The sequence below is a fragment of the Mauremys reevesii genome, linkage group 1 (assembly GCF_016161935.1).
Source record: "Mauremys reevesii isolate NIE-2019 linkage group 1, ASM1616193v1, whole genome shotgun sequence".
Taxonomy (NCBI): Eukaryota; Metazoa; Chordata; order Testudines; family Geoemydidae; genus Mauremys; species Mauremys reevesii.
In genome coordinates this window covers 300,380,885-300,401,553 of record NC_052623.1, presented here as the reverse complement: position 1 = coordinate 300,401,553, position 20,669 = coordinate 300,380,885, and the positions used below count along the sequence as shown (strand labels likewise).

Below are 20,669 nucleotides of genomic sequence, written 5' to 3'. Positions count from 1 at the left end.
ACATTTTGCATCTGTTGGTCTGACAGAGTCTGGCACCACTTTGAATTAGTGGATCCTGGTCGTTGGAGGTCTGGCTTCTGATGAGGACCTTGGCAACAAGTTTGGGGGTGGGGTGCTTCAAGACCAGAAGAGGGGGTTCAGGAAAGATTTCTTTCAGGATGTGGTCCCCATCAATAATGGGTTGTAATAGTTTAATGATAACCCGTATGGGTTCTGATGGGGTAGGTGACAGCTAGGTGTGTGTGGACGGAGCGTTTTTTTCCCACATTCAAAAAGGTTCTCTTGGGTTATTTGAGTGACTTGTTTCATGATACAATCTGCTTCTCTGGTGGAGTGTCCTTGTTTGGTGAAGTTTGTTTTAAAAGCTTTTCCTCATCGCTGCGAAGCTTGAAAGCTTCTCCGAGCAACAGAAGTTGATCTAGTAAAAGATATTTCCTTACCCACCTTGTCTCTCCATTACTCTAGTCATTTGAACAATTTAATGCAGATCCTAAAAGCTGTAACTCTTTAAACATATTTTAAGATCAGCTATAAATATGTGAAGTAATATTTATTGCTAATTAATACATACTAAAACATGACCTAATACAGCAAGATTCCATGGCTTAATTTGAGAGATTTTAGTCGATTGTATACGCTGACAGTGCAAGGCCATGGATATTAAATACAAATATATAAGTGAAATATGTATCAACTAAATAATTTTCAATTGAAATGATTGTCGTTTCCTATTTTTTCTTTAAAATCTTTGAACAATTTTGCCAGTTCACTTTTAGTGACTTTCAGACAGTTGAGAGAACCTAATTCCTGGTGTCACAGAAGAAGACTTTTAAATCCATGGCACATCCATACTCTAGGTAGCTACATGCAAAGCCTCAAAGCAGTGGGAACAAGCTGGTGACTGCAAGAGCCAGGAATTGCCACTTTAGTGTGAATATGTTTTGCATGTTGGGTCTGGATGTGTCAACTCCAGCAACAAAAAGTTAGTATGTGAGAGTGAAATTCCTTTTGGCATTATTATTTCATTGGTTTACAGTCTTTTAGTAAGGGCTAACCTTGCAGTGACGTATCTGTAAGACAGCAAAGATAGCTTATGTAGCGATCACTGTAAAGGCTTAAGTCTCCTCCTGCAAAACTAATTTATACAAAGCTAGTATTGACAAATATTGTTGATGCCAGAGGCAATGGTTACATTTTAAATACCACTCTAGACTTCGAGGAAAGGTAGGCTATGCAAAATTACTAGCAGATGAAGTTCTGGATTCTTGCCACAAGTGCAAGCACACGCAAAAAATTTTTTTTTAAATATTGGTATTTAGAATAAGAATTGTTTCTTAGTCTAAATTTTACTATTAGAATATTTTTTCCTAACAAAATGCTGTTTAGCACATTAATCATGACAGGTGACTTCATCCAGAAGTGCTTACCTACAAAATGAAAGGGTATGGTGTTTTTTTGTTTTTTTGCCAGTTGGTTCAAAGCACTGGATGGAAGGGAAAAAAATCTGGGTTCTGCTGTTTTAGTCTTTCTGTCTTCCTCTGGACTTTAATAACTTAAATTTTAGCTTCTTCCCTTTTTCATCTGTTTTACTGTTCCCTCATAATAAGAAATTCCTCTCTATAAGACTACAGAAGTGATTTTTTTAAAAAGGACTATTCTGTTGAGTAATAACCTACTGCTTTAAATCCATTAATCTTGTGCACGTGTGCATGTTTTTATGGTAAAGAAATCTGGACCCCAAAACACTGTGAGCTCTAAAATCACAGCCAATACACCGAGGGTTTATCCTGACTAGTATTTTAAAGGCGGCATCCCCCAAAAAACCTATTTCCTAAATAGGCCTTGTGTTGGTGGCATGCTTTTGTTTGAGTTAGAACTGAAATAACATTACAATATAATTTAAAGATGCATTGTGTTGATGCCATCTTTCAACTGACACACAAAAATGAGGGTCTTGATCCACTTTTATCTTAATTCCGTGGTACTTTTTTCAATAATAGGTTTGTTGCTCCATGTCTTGGCAAAATTTGGATTGAGGAATTCTGTGTACCAAAATTTCCCTTACAGGTTTTTTCTTCACTTTCTATCTAAATAGAATTATAAAAAGCATTCTGAATTGTCTCCTACTCACTGTGCTCTGAAGGCAGAGCATATGTTAATCTAGCCAATGTCACATTTTTCTGGGGAATAGAAATTATTAGAATCCTTTTCAAATGCTGTAGATCTGAACAAAAGGACTTCATTCTTTCTTTTCCCAGTTTTACAGAATTGTCAGTCTCCAGTATCCAAGTTGGAAAAATTTAAAAATCATGTTTCTGTGTAATCTATTTTTGTCTGTTGTTACAAATAATATCTAAGATTACTGTAACTGAAAGATTAGAGAAACATCTTTCATTATTTTTTCAGTGTACAGTGTGCATTTGAAATCATGTATGTAGACAGAGTGACCACATGGTTGAGTGCCTTAAAGGCTGCATGGGTAATTTTTTTGGAGGTGCTCTCTTTTCCCTTAGTGTTTATTTTATGTTTGGATGATTACAGTCCAGATGTACACAGGAGGGAACAAAGCAGGGGTGAGCTGGAGCCGGTACGCACTGGTTCGCGCGAACCCGTTGTTAAATTTAGAAGCGGTTTTAGAACCGCTTGTTAACTAGCTTCCCTGCGAGGGAAGCTTTGATGGGTCTGCCTGGGAAGCCTGTAATTCCTCCTCCCGGCCGCCGGGGGGGGCTGCGCTGTGCTGCGAGAGCCATGTGAGCTGCCTCCTGGCCCTGTTGCTGCTCCTGCACTTTGGACCTCTGGCCCTGGGACTCCTGCTGCTGCCTGGTGAGTCCCTGGCTGCGTCCTGCTGCCCCCTGCCCCCCCCCCCCCGTGTGAGTATCTGCGCCCCTCCCCCGCCTTCCCTGCCACAGCCACCCCCCTGCCCGCAGCCACCCCCAGCCAGCCCCCTGTCCCCAGCCAGCCCCCTGTCCCCAGCCAGCCCCCTGTCCGCCCCTGCCCCCAGCCAGCCCCTGCCCACAGCTGCCCCCTGCCCCACCCCTGCCCACAGCCGCCCTGCCCGCCCTGCCTGCATCACCTGCCCACAGCCAGCCCGTGTCACTCCCTGCCTCCAGCTAGCCCTGCCCCACGCCCCTATCTGCAGCCAGCCCCACATCCACTGGTGCCCTGCAGTTCCCAGGTCAGTAACCCTGCACACCTGCTTCAATGAGGGGGGGGGGGCAGGGAGCAGCTGGGACCCACACATGTGCACACCCTAGAGTGACCAGACAGCAAGTGTGAAAAATCGGGACAGGGGTGAGGGGTAATAGGAGCCTATATAAGAAAAAGACCCAAAAATTGAGACTGTCCCTGATCACCACCCACACATGTGAAACGGAGCTCATTTCTAGTTCAGCCTCATCTTTTTAAAAAAGAACTTTAGGTAGGGTTAAAATACATCTGTATTTTCCTGGACATGTCAGGCTTTTCGGTTCTTAATCACCTCCTGGGAAAATATGGACGTATGGTAACCCTATTGGTACAAAAAATACATGCTGTCGCACATCCCTTAAATCAGAACTTTTTATAGGGAACCCGTTGTTAAGATTTTGGCAGCTCATCACTGGTTGTATGGGGTAGGGGTTCTGGGGGGCCATTGAGAATGAGAGGAGGGGTTGGATGGCGGCAAGGGGCAGTCAGGGGACAGGGAAGGGGGGATGGGTCAGGGGTCTCGGAGTGTGTGTGTCAAGGAACATGAGGGGCACGACCCTCCCCCCCCGGAGGGGGGGGGGAAAGAGGGAACCCGTTGTTAAAATTTTGGAGGGAGGAGGGAACCGGTTGTTAAAAATTTGGCAGCTCATCACTGGAACAAAGTAGTGTTATCAGAGGCTTCTAGTGACTGCAGCAGCTGTGGCAGGGTAGCCCATTAAGGCAACTGGAAATTGGATAAATGGTATAAAGAACAGAGCAGAGAGTAATTCAGGATCTGGGGGGCTAGGGCAAAATCACTAAAGAAACTGCCATCTTTACCTACCTGGCCTCCTAGATGGCCAATCTTAGGAGCAGTTTAAATATTGGCATGGTGACTTGGGAAAATGTAAGATTTGAAGCTACTTTCAATTTATTTTAATGTTTTCTGTTTTAAGTCTATGCTGCTATTGTTTTTTTTAACAATCCCTTGTTGAAGGTTTTCCTTATAAGCAATTCAAAAGGTGATTTATCTCATTCAGTGCTTTTTAACTTGAGTTAATATATTTAACCTTCTTTCCAGTTAGTAATTGTTAGTAATATGAAAATCTATAGCAACATAGACTTTCCATCTTGTAAGAGATTAAACAGTTCATATAAGAATTTTATATTGGAACAATTGATTTCCTGTGGGAAAAAGTGTGTAAACTCCCAGATATTGATATCAGACATCTCACGACTTGTAGCTTGAAACTATACTCTGGCTGCCTCTAACAAGTTAATTTCCTAGATGATTATTTAACGGCTTCCTACTTACATGCAGAAGGATTTAGTTAGCCTGCCCCAGATATCATAGATCATCAAGTGTTTGGTCAGTTTTAGGAGGCTATTAAAATATAAAACTCTCTCATGCCTTCATTTCTGCAATCCAAGTGACAGATATTGGCACAGAGCAAGGCTGGTCAAGATCATTCAAATAGTTTATAAATACTTTTTATATAGAGAGAAAATGAAATATTATTTTCCGTTCTTTAGGTAATAACTTCACCAAAGTTACTTCAAAGACCTCTTCAGCACTTTCACAATTTCATTTTTTCCAGACATATATTTTAAAAAATGATAATCTGTGTTGAGAGGTAAAGAAGCCATTGTTGAAAGCGACAACAGAGTTATTCGAACAGAAACCTTTCAGGTAGAGTTTTATTCTTGGTACTTCACACCCTAATCTATGTCATAAAGAACAGCAAAGCTGGTTGGCTTTAAGCGACTTCTGGAGTTTCACAAATAATCTCTACTTTAAATAGATGGACCTCTTGCTTTTTTTTTTATTAATACTACAAAATGTCATATGTTGTTTTCAGCAAGAACAATGGAAATCTGGCATGAATCCATATTCCCCTAAAACAGTCACATACAGTGTAGTTCAGAAGCAGTCGTACTATGAGAGAGTCACTACTGTTGGAGCTAAAATGTGCCCTTAGCATCTTCACTAAATATATGGATGTTATTTTTTTGGTTGACATTGAATGCAACAGCATAGCAATCCCTGCACGAATACGTTATATTGAATCACTCTCCTAGTCTTAACAAGACAAATGTTTCTGAGCCAGCCTCTGGGGGGAATTTACTAATAACTCTGTGTGGGGCATACCACTCTTGCCTCATTTAACATCAGTATGTCTAATGTTACTTAGTTATTCCTTTCTCTGCTATTATGTTTGTAGTTTTTTCATTCTCTGCTAAAGGAGTGAGAGAGACAAAAGATAGCAGGCCTTAGGGGTTCCTTTTCTGATTTCTAACTCTCGCATCCATGTCTTTCCTTGTGGAAGCTGAGATTCAATCTCAGAAGTTCTCCTATTTTTACAAAATGGGTTTTATCCCTATTATTATTATTTATCCCTGAATTATTATCCGTTTGTCAGAGATAGTGAGCAGAAGCAGCATCATTGGGTAGGGAAAATGGAAATCCCTTAAGAGTAGAGATTGTTAGATGCTGCATCAGGAACACAATAGTTGGACATTCTGTATTTTCCACCAACTGAAATTAAACTGCTGTGTGAATTTTTTAAACAAGAAAAGTTATATGCAGTGAGAGGCAATGCATGGGAGGGGCCATGTTGGTTCATGTGTTTCCCCCCAGATTTTTGCCAGGGTTTGCTGTCCCCGCTTGTAACTGCAGGAGCCGGCAAGCTGGGAGCTGTGGCCACCGGGAGAGGCAGCAGCAAACAACTGGGAGCTGGAGGGAGGGGCTGCTGAGGGTGGAGATCGGTCGTAGGGGGCTGTCACTTAAGCTGTTGGGGGGGGCAAACGTTTAAATTGTGCCCCCTTACTATCTGCAGGCACTAGTCATCTCTGTATGCAGTAGTTACTACACAGTATTTTCTGTTATAACCCACTGTTTTCAGCCTCTCAGATTTATCGGACTAACATTCCCGGTTGACATTTTTCGTGCTTGGTCTCTCCTGGAAGGTGATATTTCTATATCTATGAACAGAAATGGTTCAGCCATCCTTAAGTGAAAGGAAAGCATATGTGGGTAAGAGGTAGGCACTCATATTATGATGGATGCAAATATAAGAACGAATAGAAAATACTTTAACCATTATATTTTTAACAAGAAAGAGTTGACTGAATTGATTGAGTTTTGAAAGTTGCAATTTAGCACTGAAATAGTGCTCATTGAGGAGTTAAGTATAGCCTGTTTCAGGGAAAAAATTGTTTTAATTTGATCAAATTATGAGCCTTTGAAAAATCACATCCCGAGCATGTGTATCTTTCTTCATGAAGTTCAGTAAGTGTACACACAAGGCTGTATCAGTGGTGCATATATATACATGTAGCTAAGTTAATTGTGCAGGGAAGGGATAGCTCAGTGGTTTGAGCATTGGCCTGCTAAACCCAGGGTTGTGAGTTCAATCCTTGAGGGGGCCGTTTAGGCCAACTGGGGTAAAAATCTGTCTGGGGATTGGTCCTGCTTTGAGCAGGGGGTTGGAGATGACCTCCTGTCCCTTCCAACCCTGATATTCTATGATTCTCAGAGTTCCCAAATAGATACCAATTTTAAACATGAATGCTATCTGGCATTGTGGAAGGCTTAGGATCTGGTAAAAGATCTTCCACCTGCTGATTGCTTCCAATGGTGCCTCAGGGGCTGGGAGCCAGAGAGCCCGTGTTCTGTTCTTGCTTCTTTCTCTGACGGACTTTCATAGTTTCAAACTTCATCGTATTTTTTATTTAAATAAAGCCTGGGAAGGCCAGTGGCAGAATTCTGAAAATTGCAATCTGATGTGCAGTAGTCCCCACAGAATAAGGGCATGGGGCATGAAGAAAAATCATTTGTGTGACCTAGTTAAGAGTGTTTGAAAATCATATTGCAACCATGCACAGTAGATATTTTTGACTCGTTAGTCCTCTTAAGTGCATACTTTTGAATAAATACTGAAGAGCATCATTCATGCAGGCTTAGAAGGGTGAATGGGGTTTTGTTGAGTGTGGTTAGCACTGAAATATTTGATGTATTTTTAGTCTCAAAGTTGAATGAGACTTACATTGACATGACTAGTGAAGGGTCAGAGACTGCTAGCTGCTTTGGTGTTTTTACAGTATTTTTTTCTTTGATTTGTGCAAATATTCCCTTTTTTCTAATTACTGGTATCTTGCACAGGTATAGTTGGGATAGCTTTCTGATATTTGTGTATTCAAATTTCTATTAGTTAAACTGTGTGGTAAAATCTTTGTTTTTTTCAAAGCAAAAAACACCCTAGGCAATTCCTCGCAAAAATCTGTGAACATTACATTAAAATAGCAAAGCTGAATATTCAAAAGTTAAGGTTGAATGCATAACCTTAACTCTGTTCCTTGAATCTGTGTATTACAGTGCAATCTTATGTTGCATAATCACATGGTATTTTGTAAAATTACACACACAAAAAAGCTATGTTAAAAGAACACTAAGGACACAAAGTCAAGTGCTCAAAAGTTAGGAAGTGCAATAATTAAGGTTGCCCATGCAACTTTAATTTATCCCCCTTGTGCATTATGATAGTATTTAATTACAGTAACTCGTTGCTTAACCTTGTAGTTATGTTCCTGAAAAATGCTACTTTAAGCAAAATGATGTTAAACGAATCCAATTTCCCCATAAGAATTAATGTAAATGCGGGGGAGGGGAGGGGAGGTTCCAGGGAAAAATTTTTTGCCAGACAAAAAAAGACTATATTTTTATTTATTTTTATATACATACATACACAGGATAAGTTTTAAACAGTTTAATACTGTGCACAGCAATGATCATTGTGAAGTTTGGTTGAGGTGGTGAAGTCAGAGGGTGGGATATTTCCCAGGGAATGCCTTACTAATAAATGATGAACTAGTACTTCTTGAGCCCACAAGGATTAACATGTTGTTAATGTAGCCTCACACTTTACAAGGCAGCACGAATGGAGGGAGGTGAGACAGCATGGTAGAGAGGGGTGTGTGAGAGAGAGACAGACAGACAGACAAACACCATGTGCGAGAGAGATGCATGTTGCCCCATTAAGTACACTGACCCCACTCTAAGTACACTGCCTTTTTAAGTAGATCAGCAAGTTGAGACAGCAGCTGGTGCCAGCAATCTCCCTCCGTCCTGAGCCCTGTCCTGTCCCACCCCACCCTGTGGAGATGAGGTATAGGAGCGGTGGGGAGAGGTACACCCTGACATTAGCACCCTTCTTCCCCTCCTTCCCCTGCCAGCACAGCAAGCAGGAGGCTCCCGGGAGCAGCTCCAAGGCAGGAGCAGCACATGGCAATGTGGGGAGGGACAACTGATAGCCTTCTGGGTGGCTGCTGCACAGGGAACTTAGGGGAGCTGATAAGCGGGCTGCCAGTCCACCCTGATTCCAAGCCCCCACCAGCTAGCTCCAACGGGCTGCTCTTTCTGCAAGCAGTGGACAAAGCAGAGGGCTGCCAAACAATGTATAAGGGAGCATTGCACAACTTTAAACAAGCATGTTCTCTGATCAGCCACGTAACAATGTTAACCGAAACAATGTTAAGTGAGGAGTTACTGTATATAATTACATACAATGCTTTCCACAGGACCCCAACCTCATTCATTGTACCGGATGGATGGTGCTCAGAGAATTACGGTTGTGTAGTACATGAAACTGTTTCTGTATAACCAGTGCCTCATTTGTTGCTGAATTTGGAAGATGAGTAGTTAAATCAAGCAGGTGATTGTGGGAAAAGAAAGAATGGTCTTGAAGTATGGGCAGTCGAATGCCACCCAGGAAAACTGAATTCTGTCCTCGTCTCTGCCACCGAAAATTAGTGGACATTCTTGACATTTTTGGCTTTAATCTCTTTGCCTATTTCTCATCTATAGAATAGGGATAATATTGTTTCCCTACCTCTTAGGGGTGTTGTGAAGAGAAGTTCATTAAAGTTTGTGAAGCAGTGAGATATTACTGTGGTGGGCACCACAGAAAAGTCTGTGAGGAAATTAGGAATTCTGTACTCAGTGCAGAATTTGGAAGGCATGCAGTAAATATAACATGCTACATGTTGAATATTGAGCATCCTCCAGCCTGTGCACTGAGTGAGGCAGGGTCGAGTGGAAAAAAGTCTCTTATTAAATAACTATATACTGTCACAACACTGCATATGCACAAGAGAGCCAAATTAAGGTTGTGTGGGTAACATTTATTCTGGCGTTTCTTAACTTTCTAGTGCTTTACTTTACAAGCTCAAGTCTTACTGTGTCATTTCCTAGTCGTAAAAATCAAACAAAAAAAACAAACAAAAAAGCGTGTGTGCGTGAGTGTGCACACACACTGAAAAAACAGAACTTCTATCATGTGGAGACACTGACCATTCACATGGTTCACTGGCAGGATTGGAATCTTTAGATGTACAGACCTGTACCACTAGAGCTGATGGAGTGGAGTAACTGATAGCAGTAGCTGGCTGTCTTTTGTGGATGAGACACTAAATGGGGTGTATGGTTGGGGTAGGGAAGGCACTTTGCCATTGGATTTCATGCTGTTTTCTAGGTAGCAGAGGAATGCTGATAATCAGGAACCCTGGGTTCTATTCCAGGTTCTGAGAGGGAGCATGGTGTAGTAGTTACAGGTGTTTCTTTCCCTGTCTAACCCATCTGTTCCCTCTGCCTCTGTATTCCATTAGCCTTTCTCTGCCCCATCCACCCCATCCCCACTCTGCAGTCTGCCTGTCTTGATCCCTCACACTTCATCCTGCCTACATCCTGTTTCTTCTCCTCCTTCTGCATTTCTCTCTTCTCTCAGCAGCTTCTCTCTGCATCCCCCACTCCTCGCCTCTTTCCATTCCCAACAAGTGGCTTCCTCCTCCTTTTTGGTGCCAGCAGCTGAAGCATGCAAGCAGAGGCAAGGGAAGTCTCCCTCCTTTGTTTCATTATATGGCAAGGGTCGGCAGCCTTTGAGAAGTGGTGTGCCAAGTCTTCATTTATTCACTCTATTTTAAGGTTTTGCGTGCCAGTAATACATTTAAACGTTTTTAGAAGCTCTCTTTCTATAAGTCTATAATATATAACTAAACTATTGTATGTAAAGTAAATAAGGTTTTAAAAATGTTTAAGAAGCTTCATTTAAAATTAAATTAAAATGCAGAGCCCCCCGGACCGGTGGCCAGGACCTGGGCAGTGTGAGTGCCACTGAATCAGTTTCTGTGCCACCTGCGGCAAGCGTGCCATAGGTTGCCTACCCCTGTTATATGGCATGGCAGAAACCCCTGGTGGTTAAGAAGAGCAAGTGCAGGAAAGAGCTTGCTCAGCCTTTGGCTGGAGCATGCTCAATACAGAGAGAATATAGCTGTCAAATTCTTAACTATAGATGGCACTGATGCTAATGCCTATAATTTTAAAAGTATATATTTAGTATCAAGTAGTATTTTCTGGAAACTTATATATGTGTAGTATCTTATGGTACTGTGTACTAATCTGTGTGTGCCATGTAAACAGACTCCGTAAGTCAATTACAGAAAGAGAAAGCCGAACAAGGTTTTTAAATATTGGTGCAACTCACAACACATTGCAATGTGCTATGGTTGAAGTGCAACATAAGTGCAAAAACATAGAATAGTAAATTTAATTATAAAATGAATTATTTCAGGAGAAATCAATTTGTCATACAAATGAGAACTTCTATATAAAATACATAGTAAAAAAATGATTAAAATATGTACTATTAATGCAACTCAGTGTAATTCTGTGAGAAATATCTTGTGAATTACTATAATTACTGTGTGAGGTGTTATCACCTTGAAGAGGAACCAACTTGTTACTGTATAGTGTGGTTATAACATCACTTCTCCCTATGGTTTGTATTTTAATTACTTGCCTTAGAGGAATGTGTGATCATGTAATTAGACCATGTCCTAATTCAAGAGGGGCAGAGTTATGGTTGTGTATACCTCTTTAGCTTTGGCATTTCCTTTGTGTGACTAACCATATAACCTTAATGTCCTCTTAACATTGTTATTTTAATAGAGAAGTATTAAATTATATTTTACATGGTCACTTATTGTATTTGAATTGCCTGTAAAATTATTAGTTTTCATTGGCACATCTCTAACTTAGAATGTAGATATTACTGTGTCTAATTTCCATGAGATCATGGGAACAATGAAAATACATTTTTTTTCACAGCATAATCTAGAAATTTTTTGTATCAAACTTTAGTTCAGCTTTTCAGATATACAGAAGATTAAAAAAAGTCATCAAAGGTATCTTGATAAATTAGAGGGAAAATATTATGGTTAACTATTAGTTTTAGCTAAAATATATACATTGTATTAACTGGAAATTGTTTGTGGCAGGCAATTGTTCTTTGCTTTCGACTTCACTTCACAAAAGATAATATCACAAATAACACTGCTGCAGCTACAGTACGACAAGTAGTTACTGTTGTTTTTGAGAGAGTGGTTTTTGAAGACGAACGATACAAAGGTAGATGTTTTCCTTTTGTTTTTTGTGTGTATTTTAACCTGTTTTCTAGAGCTGTAATTAAAACACAGGAATAGTTACCTTGCTTAGATTCTGAAATATATAAATATATTGAAGAACGGAGTTTCTAAATGCTGCAAAAATTGTAGGCATAGCTCATTCAGTTTTGTTAGGTGGGATGCACTTTTACCCTGGTGTTTGTACAGAATCTAATGTAGTGGATCCTTGATCCTGATTGAGATCCTCATCCCCTCTTCAGTCTCTTTATATTGCATAAACAGGCCAGAGTGGTGTAAAGCTCTAAAAGCCAGGACAGAATTTCCCCAATGCGGGGACTACAGAAAACAGCCTTAAGGCTAGGGTTTGCAAGGCAGTCCTTGGGTGGGGGCTGGGGGTAGGATGGTCATGTAGAACTGTGGAGATTGAGTATTTCTGTGAGTCTAGGCAGCTAGGGACAAGCTGCTGTAACTTAGGTAAAACCCTAAAACTGTATTATGTTGGAAGGTTGTTTAGTGGCCCAGAATCGGGTGAGCACAAAGGTGGCTTGAAGTTACCATGTCTCTTCCTCCTTTGGGCTGTGAGTTTGGTGTTTCACAGCACAGAATCTCACCATGGGCCTCTTAGCACTGCTGTAATACAAAAAACATTACTCTAGTGTACACTTTGTTTACTTAGGTTTACCTCTATGCCTTCAGACACTCAAGGTAAACAAACCATCTCGGCCTGCCAGCGGCTTATCCTCATGGCCTGGGAGCCAAAGTTTGCTGACCCCCTGAATTATAGGGTCGGCTTATGAACGGGTTGTAAAAAATTTCCATTTTTACTTATCCATCTTGGGGGAGGGGGTTGGCTTATAAACTAACTGGCTTATGATCGACTATATATGGTATTTTAAAGGAATACTCATTAATAAAAATGAATAAAAATCTGACCTTTATTTTTGAATCTTATTAGTGGAACAATTACCTGTTTGTGCCACTATTTGTCTTATGGGGTAAATACTTGGTTGTGAACATCTTTTGTTAAAACTTTTTTTTTTTTTTTTACACAGATGTTATTGAACAACCAGTACCAGCTCCAGGAAACAGTAACAGAAGATCTGTCAGTACTCTGAAACCATGTGCTAAAGATGCATATATGCTTTTTCAGGTATTGGTATATGTTTTTTAGGATTTGTGCTTAATAACTCTGCAGTTCTGAACAGTTGTTTTTTGTTTCTGAAAAGCCGATGAAGTTTCATAACTGATGTTTTAGTTTTTTTTATAGTAGAGATGTGGGTCATGTGTTTACCAACAGATATTAAGGAATATTGTATTAGTAAAATTCAGCTATTTGGTAATTTTCCATTGCATAACTAAATTGTTGAAGAGATTATAGTAACGAAGCACTTGTGTGACCAAAAAGGATTTTACCAGTATAGTATCGTATTTTCTTAATTCAGTTTGATAGTCCTTAATAGATTATAATCATATTTGTCTATTCACTAATACATTCCTTATTTTTAGACATTTCCTTTTGGATTCTGTTTTTTGAGCATGCAAGTCATCTTTATGATAAAAGTGCACCTCGCTAGAAATCATATGGACATCATTCCTATCATTAGAGCCCAGAGTTTTCAATCCTCCTTTTGTATGGTTATCAACAATGATGTATTCTTTCCCAGAGAAGTGATAGGAAACTGAAGATAGGGTGAATGTTGGGAGACACTTTTAAAATAAGATATGTGGAACTGTCTTATGCATATTGACATGGAGTCATTAGTATAATAATTTCAGGAGCTTGCTTTTTTAATTTGTTTTAACCAAATACTAAAAACTAGATAAAACTAGAGTATGTTGCATTACCAATTACAATAACACTATAAAGTATACAATGAAAATGGTCAATACAGTATTTGTTACAGCAGTCAGAAGCTTGCTGATTTATCTAACCTGTTGATTAAGATGTTTTGTTTACTTCTGCTTCCAAAAGACTTGTGTGGTATTTGTTTTGTTCCTACCATCATATTATTCTTGTTCTGTATTTAGTATGTGTACAGATGTATTCATATATTTAAGGGGAAAAATTAACTTCAGGTTGGAAAAGAATACTTAATTACTGAGAAGGAAGAGAACTTATGTGATATTTGTTTCTCAGGATCTTTGCCAGTTGGTTAATGCTGATGCTCCTTACTGGCTGGTGGGTATGACAGAAATGACCAGGACATTTGGTCTTGAACTTCTTGAGTCAGTCCTCAATGATTTTCCTCAAGTGTTTTTACAAGTAAGTTATTTCAAAAGGAGGTGAAAGTTAAGACTTTTACATCAGAGTTTTAGTAAGATAAACGTTGACTTTTTGAAAGTGGCTACAATTTTTCGTTTGTGCTTATTGGCATTGTTTTTCCTTTCCTAAAAGGTACAGTTGCCCTTTTTTCTTTTTTCTGTGTATAGCACACATTTCTGATTTTGTTCATATGGGGGTATCTATATTTGTGATTGTTCATGTGTAAGTACATGCAACATGTAATTCTCTATAAGCCATAAATATCTTCTTAAGTTTCCTGTGTCAAGGTGTGTGCCAAGCAATGACATTTTTTGTCCTTCAGCATTATCATTTATTATACTTTTAAAGCTATTCTTTCAAAATATGGAAGATATAGTGTGGCATCACTGTTCCCACAGCAACCCTAACTTGGTCCCTCTTGCACAAAACTGTAGGAACCATAATTTTTTAATTTGCATGACTTTGGTGCATGGAAACACTCAATCATAACCTTGCTGTAATCCATTTAAAAGAGACTGGCCAAATTCAGGAGCAAGGTATATAAGTCATGTATTGGTAGATTAGTTTAACTTACAAACCACAGTGAGAAGGAATGTAGCATGAAAAGAAACACTGTTTTATCATGCTTTCCTTGCTGCATGCCTCCCTTCCATTCTCTCATTTATATCACTTCTGAATTAGGCCACATATATATATTCATAGTACTAAGATGCATTCTAAATAAGAAGAATATTTTTTTCTATAAAATTAATCAAAGAATTGGCAAGAGTTGGACAGAGATTAATCACGGACATCTTTCCATGTAACATCTCCATGTAACATCTTTAATTTCCATTTTCTTAACTACTGGATTAACTAAATAAAAATGGTTATGGCTATAGCCATAGGTACTGATAGCTACTAAAGAAAGTCTGCTTTAAATCCTGGAATTGATGATGATTTTAATTTATGTAACTCATTGTTAACATTTACTTTTTTTTTTCCTCTACAGCATCAAGAATTTAGTTTCCTCCTTAAAGAGAGGGTTTGCCCTCTTGTGATAAAGCTATTCTCCCCAAATATCAAGTTCAGACAAGGTTGCAGCACTTCATCTTCCCCTGCACCAGTGGAAAAACCATATTTTCCTATCTGCATGCGCCTGCTGAGAGTAGTCTCTGTTTTGATCAAGCAGTTTTACAGTTTGCTGGTAAGGATATATTCAAAATATTGCTTTCACAGATCTACACTCGTGGGTGTATGCATGCACTCTGCACCATGGTGTGCTAGTGGCTTATAAATGTCAACTTACTAATGGTTACAGCTGTATACACTGTGTATAGTTTTTAGTATTTACATGTTCATAAACTATGTTTTGTGTTTGTGGACAATACAGCCACCCTTAATCAAATGGAATAGACTCAGAAACTTTAAGGTCAGCAGGGACCATCATGATCATCTAGTCTGACCTCCCAAGCACAATCTCTCCCACCTGTTCCTGTAGTGGGCCGATAAACTCTGGGTGAGTTACGGAAGCCCTCAAATCTTGAAGACTTCAAGTTACAGAGAATCTACCACTTACTCTAATACAAGCCAGCAAGTGACCTGTGTCCCACGTTGCTGAGGAAGGTGACCCTCTGCCTTTCCGGGGACCTGCAATCTCTGTCCAGCCACTCCCTCTGTGGCAGCTGCAGTCCATTGTCCTGGGGCTGCTTCCCAGGCAGCTCCAGCACCCTCTTCTGCCCTTACCCCAGGGCTCAGCCTGCAGACCCTAACAGTCAGCCAGGAGCGCTTCCTAGCTCCCCTGGTCCCAGCTGCACTGCTCTGTCTCAGGTGCCTTCTTCCTGCTAGAGGCCTGGTCTTCTCCCTTCAAGCTCCAGTCAGATACTGAACTCTGCTCTGCCCTGCAGCCCTTCTTATATGAGCCTGTTGGGCCAGGATTGGCTGCTCCTCTCAGCTTTCTAATTGGCTGCCTCTGGCACAATCTCCCTAGGGCTGCTTTTAACCCCTTTTCTGCAAGTGAGGGGCAGCCACCCCATCACATACCCCTAAAGAAGCTGCTGCTTATGCCTTCTCTTTGGGCAACTGCTTCACCCTTGCCCATTTCCCAACCAGAGGATGTCAGAAGAAGGTGGAATTTAAACCACTTGAAGAACTTGTATTAGTAAGCTAGGCTGTCAGGGGCCAGTCTCCTATAGTTGCTGTTTTTGAGGGAATTGTATTCTATTCTTAAACTATTTCCCTGTAAAGTCCTTGTGACATTAATGTATTTTTTAAATAAAAGATGTTTCCAAATAGACATCAGTAGAACAAACAGATGTATGATAAAGAGAAGTGTGTTACTTCAAATACTACAGAGATTTCTAAAGGGAGAGATGTTGGGAGGGATCTTCGTTTGCTTCTCCCCCACCCAATCCCCATTAACTTCAGCTAATACTGTTTGTTCAGCAGCAAATACTTTTCCCTTATCAGACCTCCATGAAGAGAATCACAACTCTTGATGTGTTCCTTTTTGCAGTTCTGACACTTGACTCATGCTTCAGTTTATTTAAATCCTTTGATGTATTAGCATCTTATGTTGAAGATTTTGCAAAAAATTGGATAAGAAAAATATTAACTCTTGAAATGTGAGGGTGACTGCTAGGACTACCAGAAAACACTGAAGAACCTAACTCCTGTGGTATTTTTCCTTTTAATTTTTTTTTGAGGGGGGAAGGGGAGGGAAGGATAGTTCAGACTTTTGAATCATCTGTACCTGAAGTTTGAAACACCTCAGGTGTTTTGAATGCCTTTTAAAAATGGGCTTAGGCCCTTCATCTGACTATCAGTCTGTGGATCCCTTATTGTTTTGTTCTGTGGTGAATAAGGTAAGGATCATGAAGTTAACCTAGCATTGTAAAATTTAAAAAAAGTTTTATATTGATAATACACATTTTTTCCTGATCTTTCAAAATATGCTGTAATCTGTTATAAGAAATTTTTAAAAATATTTAATTTTTTTAAATAAAGATATCACTGAAGATCAGTGATACTTAAGCTCCCAAGTCAGTTGAGGGTTTTGAAAATTTTACCTAGTACTTGAATTATTTTAGTGTTTGAGCTGATTTATTTTTTTAATTGCTTGGTCTCATTTGTAAAATGAATGTAGGAGGGCTCAGAGATAAAAAGAGAGATTCGGGACTCATTCATAAAGAGTTAATTGAAATATATATGTATTTACAAAGGGCTTTAGCTAATTTCAGAGATGGGATAAAATAGCCATGGGATAATAAGAAGTTAATGGTGAGGAAAAAAATTACTTAAAAAATCGGACACAAATATAATACATACATGTAGCTGAGTCAGCTTATGTTGTATACTTTTGAATTTGTAGTTCTTTAATAAAGAAAAGTGCAAAGAATAAAGATATTCAGTGAGAGCTCTGAAGCTGTATGCAGAGATCTAAATGAAAATACAGGTATTCGAGTAGAAGGGAGAGAGGAATCCCTTTCTAATGGCACTTGGATAGATGGTACAACCATCTTTTTTTCATTCTTCGTGGCAGGTGCCCATGTGGTGTAAAAGCACACAAATCTAAAACCCTTGCTAACTCTTCGAGATTTCAGTAATTTAATTTCCATGGAAATGGAGTTGTTATCTAATGGCTAGTAGATGGGTCAGATTTTAAAGCATGTTGATAGAGCAATAAAAGGAAGCTGGTTCTGGTATTGCCATTGCCTATGCTAAACCTGTTAATCTTGCACATTTCATAAACATTAAATTCCCTTTTTTTAAAAAAACCCAACACACATTTTCACTTCTGTATATAATGTAGGGGGGAGGGCAGGTAAGGCAAATGTGGCCTGCTTTGGGTACCGCATAACCCAATACAATCTGCCATGGACTGAGTTCCCGGTGTCTAAACCAGGAATTCCACTTCTCACTGAGTAGTGGGGATATGCCAGATAACCACTGGAATGAAAAACCGTGTCCATAAAGTAGTAATATCCATCTGGTTCTGCTGCCTTGCAGCCAGTTCTTGGTTGAACAAAAGCTAGAGGAGGAAACTCTGAACACAATATGCAGTGGAGAAAACAGGCAGGTGTTACTGTAACTCACCTTTGTCTTCTGGCATCTCCCCTGCATCCATGCTAGCTTCTAGACATTTGTTCCCCAAGGCTTTTGGTTGAGTCATTACTGCTGAGAGGATGGGCTTTGGTTTTAAAGCAAGTATCTGCCTCCCTATTTTTGATGCTTAGGCCTACACACCAAAGGTTTGGGTGTGATGGTTACCTTCTTCAAACTCTCTTGTTGGAGTGTCAGGACAATGTGCACTGGTATGTCAAATGGCCTAGAGGAGGTCAATGACCTTAGAAAGTCTGCGGTCATGGATTGAAAGCTGAAGAAGTTTGACTTTTATGTGGCCACTCTCTTTGGCACAGACTCTCTACATGACATGCATTACTCCTTTTTGGCAAAGAAAAAGCAAACAAGACTGCCATGAACATGGGGTGGATTTTGCGGTCAAAAACTCACTAGCATCCAAGTTCTAACATTTTGTTGCAACATCTTAACATTTTTAAACACAGATGTCTTCATAGGCTTTGTCCTCTGTACTGGATGGGTGATGGATGCATTCCAAAGGACCTTCTGTATGGAGAACTTGTGGATGCTCCAAGACCACTGGGATGACCTAGGCTTTGGGTCAAGGACATTTGCAAGCGGGATTTGAAAACTTTCAGCATTGACACTGCAAGCTGGGAAGACTTAGCTAGTAATAGGTTACACTGGAGTGCTGCACTGCATCATGGAGTCAAAGAGGTTGACGGGAGGTGGTTGAGAGGGAAAGTGAAGAGAGCAAAGAGGAAAGCACAGCAGATCTCAAGCACCAAGCATACTGGTTTCATTTTCTGGCTCTGCGCCTTATACCTGCACCATCAGTGGCAGGGGCTGTCATTTGAGAACTGGAGTTTTTAGCCACTCGCAATGCTGCAGCATGACACATAGCAACTGAATTGCTTTGGTGCTTACACCACATTCATCTTTTGAGACTGACAGTTATCTTAATAAACGGGAAAAGATTCTGTTCACTGGTCTATGGACAGTTAGGAACCATTGGTCCACTTCAGTGTGAAATTGCATGTCTAGCACTGGCATATACCTGAGGCTTCAGAGGAAGGTGAAAGTCACCTATGAATGTTTCCTAACGTTTTTTTTTCCCTAGGATTTATCATGGGAGAGCAAGAAGTACTGTGCAGTCACAGTAGGTTTGGTTAGCTTATATCCTGAAGTATGAAGCTTGTTATCAATTACTTATTTTATTACTATAGCACACAAAGGCACTAATTGGGATCAGCAAGGCCCTGTTGTGCTAGATGCTATATAAGGGAGTGGGTAGATTTGGTCCCTGTCCCCCTCCCAAATTTACTGATTTAAAGCAAGATGTAGGAAGATATGCATATTGCAGAGGGGAGGATAATGGTAATACATGTGCAGAGTAACATAGGCTTTCATTGTGTACAATTTGATGGTTCAAAAGTCATCTGAACACTTCAAAATTATTTTTCTATCAAACCATCCTACAAGAAAATGACCCAGGGATCACTGCCTAGTATATTTTATCATATTTGTTTTTCCCTTTCTAAATAGATTATTCCCAAATTCCTTTGTCCTTACAATTATTAGTATTTTTGTTTGTTTTTGTTTTAAATCTTCACAGTTCCCTCAGATGAAGGGCCTTCTTTTACATAAGCCTTGCCTCATGGGATGCCTGTTTCTTATGAGGCTAGAAGGCTACAGGACTGAAAGAATTCTTACTGTTTCAGCTATTGTCCAAGGAGCATTGCAGGATCTTGTCAGTTGTTTGGTGCAAGATGGTGGAAAGTCCAATGCTCAGTTACAGAGTTGTATGCTCTGATTATTACTAAGTCCAGGGCTGTGAAGGTGTTATGGAGTCTGCCCATTACTGCAGAGTCTGCTCATTACTGAGCTACCCCCCTTTCCCACACTGTCCCACCTAACAGTGAGTCTCCCAACCCCACCATACAGCTAGGAGTCGAGAACTGCTAAAGTAGTCAGGACTTCTGGGACTGAGCAGACAGACTTGTGCTAGCTCTGCTTGAATGAGTGCACTAAAAATAGTTGTGTGATGCTGCGGCTTGGGTGGCTAACCTCAGCTGCTGCCCATCCTGCAACATCAACTTTGCTATGTTTAGTGCACTAGCTCAAGCGGAGCTAGCTTGAGTCTGTCTATTCAGGCTGGAAGGCAGGTTTTCAGCTGCAATGTATATATACCCCCCAGGTCCTTCCTCTTGGTGCTGCTAACATTGATTGCTGCTGCTGACTCTCTTTTTTTCTAGAGGCTGTTGAGGTTGGTCTTAAAGATCTCCTGCCCCTTGAAAATTCCATGAAAGGTTTCAGCCCACATGGTCTCTCAAGGCTAGAGGGTAGGCTGCTGGGGGTTGTGTTGCCAAACTCCTGGTTTGTAAAGGGCTATAGGGTGAGCTTGGTTAGTGCCCTTACCTCCTACCCCTTGAAGCTTATGCTGTGGTGCTGCTGGTTTACACTTTTCATATATGTGTCTATATCCTTTTTAAATTCCACTAACCTATTTGTCTGGATGTTTTCCTGTGCCGTTAAGTGTACATTGTGTAAAATATTTCTTGCCATTCAGTGTCTCTCATTTGACATATCTAATGAGAGATAAGTAACTTAATTTGCAGATATGATATATAGGAACAGGGCTTCAGATTGGGAGAAAAAGATGGTGTGCTCCAGTTTGTTCTCACTTATTTGTTCTTTTTATTTTTAACCGGTAGTTGTGAGATGC

The 20,669-nt window shown here is 40.1% G+C and overlaps 1 protein-coding gene across 8 annotated transcripts in view; it reads left to right on the top strand.

Annotated features, from left to right (window-relative positions):
- MON2 (MON2 homolog, regulator of endosome-to-Golgi trafficking) overlaps positions 1-20,669 on the top strand; it is a 163,172-nt gene that overhangs the window by 29,556 nt on the left and 112,947 nt on the right. For all 8 annotated transcript variants that reach the window (XM_039503322.1, XM_039503312.1, XM_039503343.1 and 5 more), the window contains 4 exons: positions 11,497-11,626; positions 12,675-12,772; positions 13,760-13,885; positions 14,877-15,071. In XM_039503322.1, coding sequence (XP_039359256.1) covers positions 11,497-11,626; positions 12,675-12,772; positions 13,760-13,885; positions 14,877-15,071 — 549 coding nt within the window. The remainder of the gene's footprint in view (positions 1-11,496; positions 11,627-12,674; positions 12,773-13,759; positions 13,886-14,876; positions 15,072-20,669) is intronic.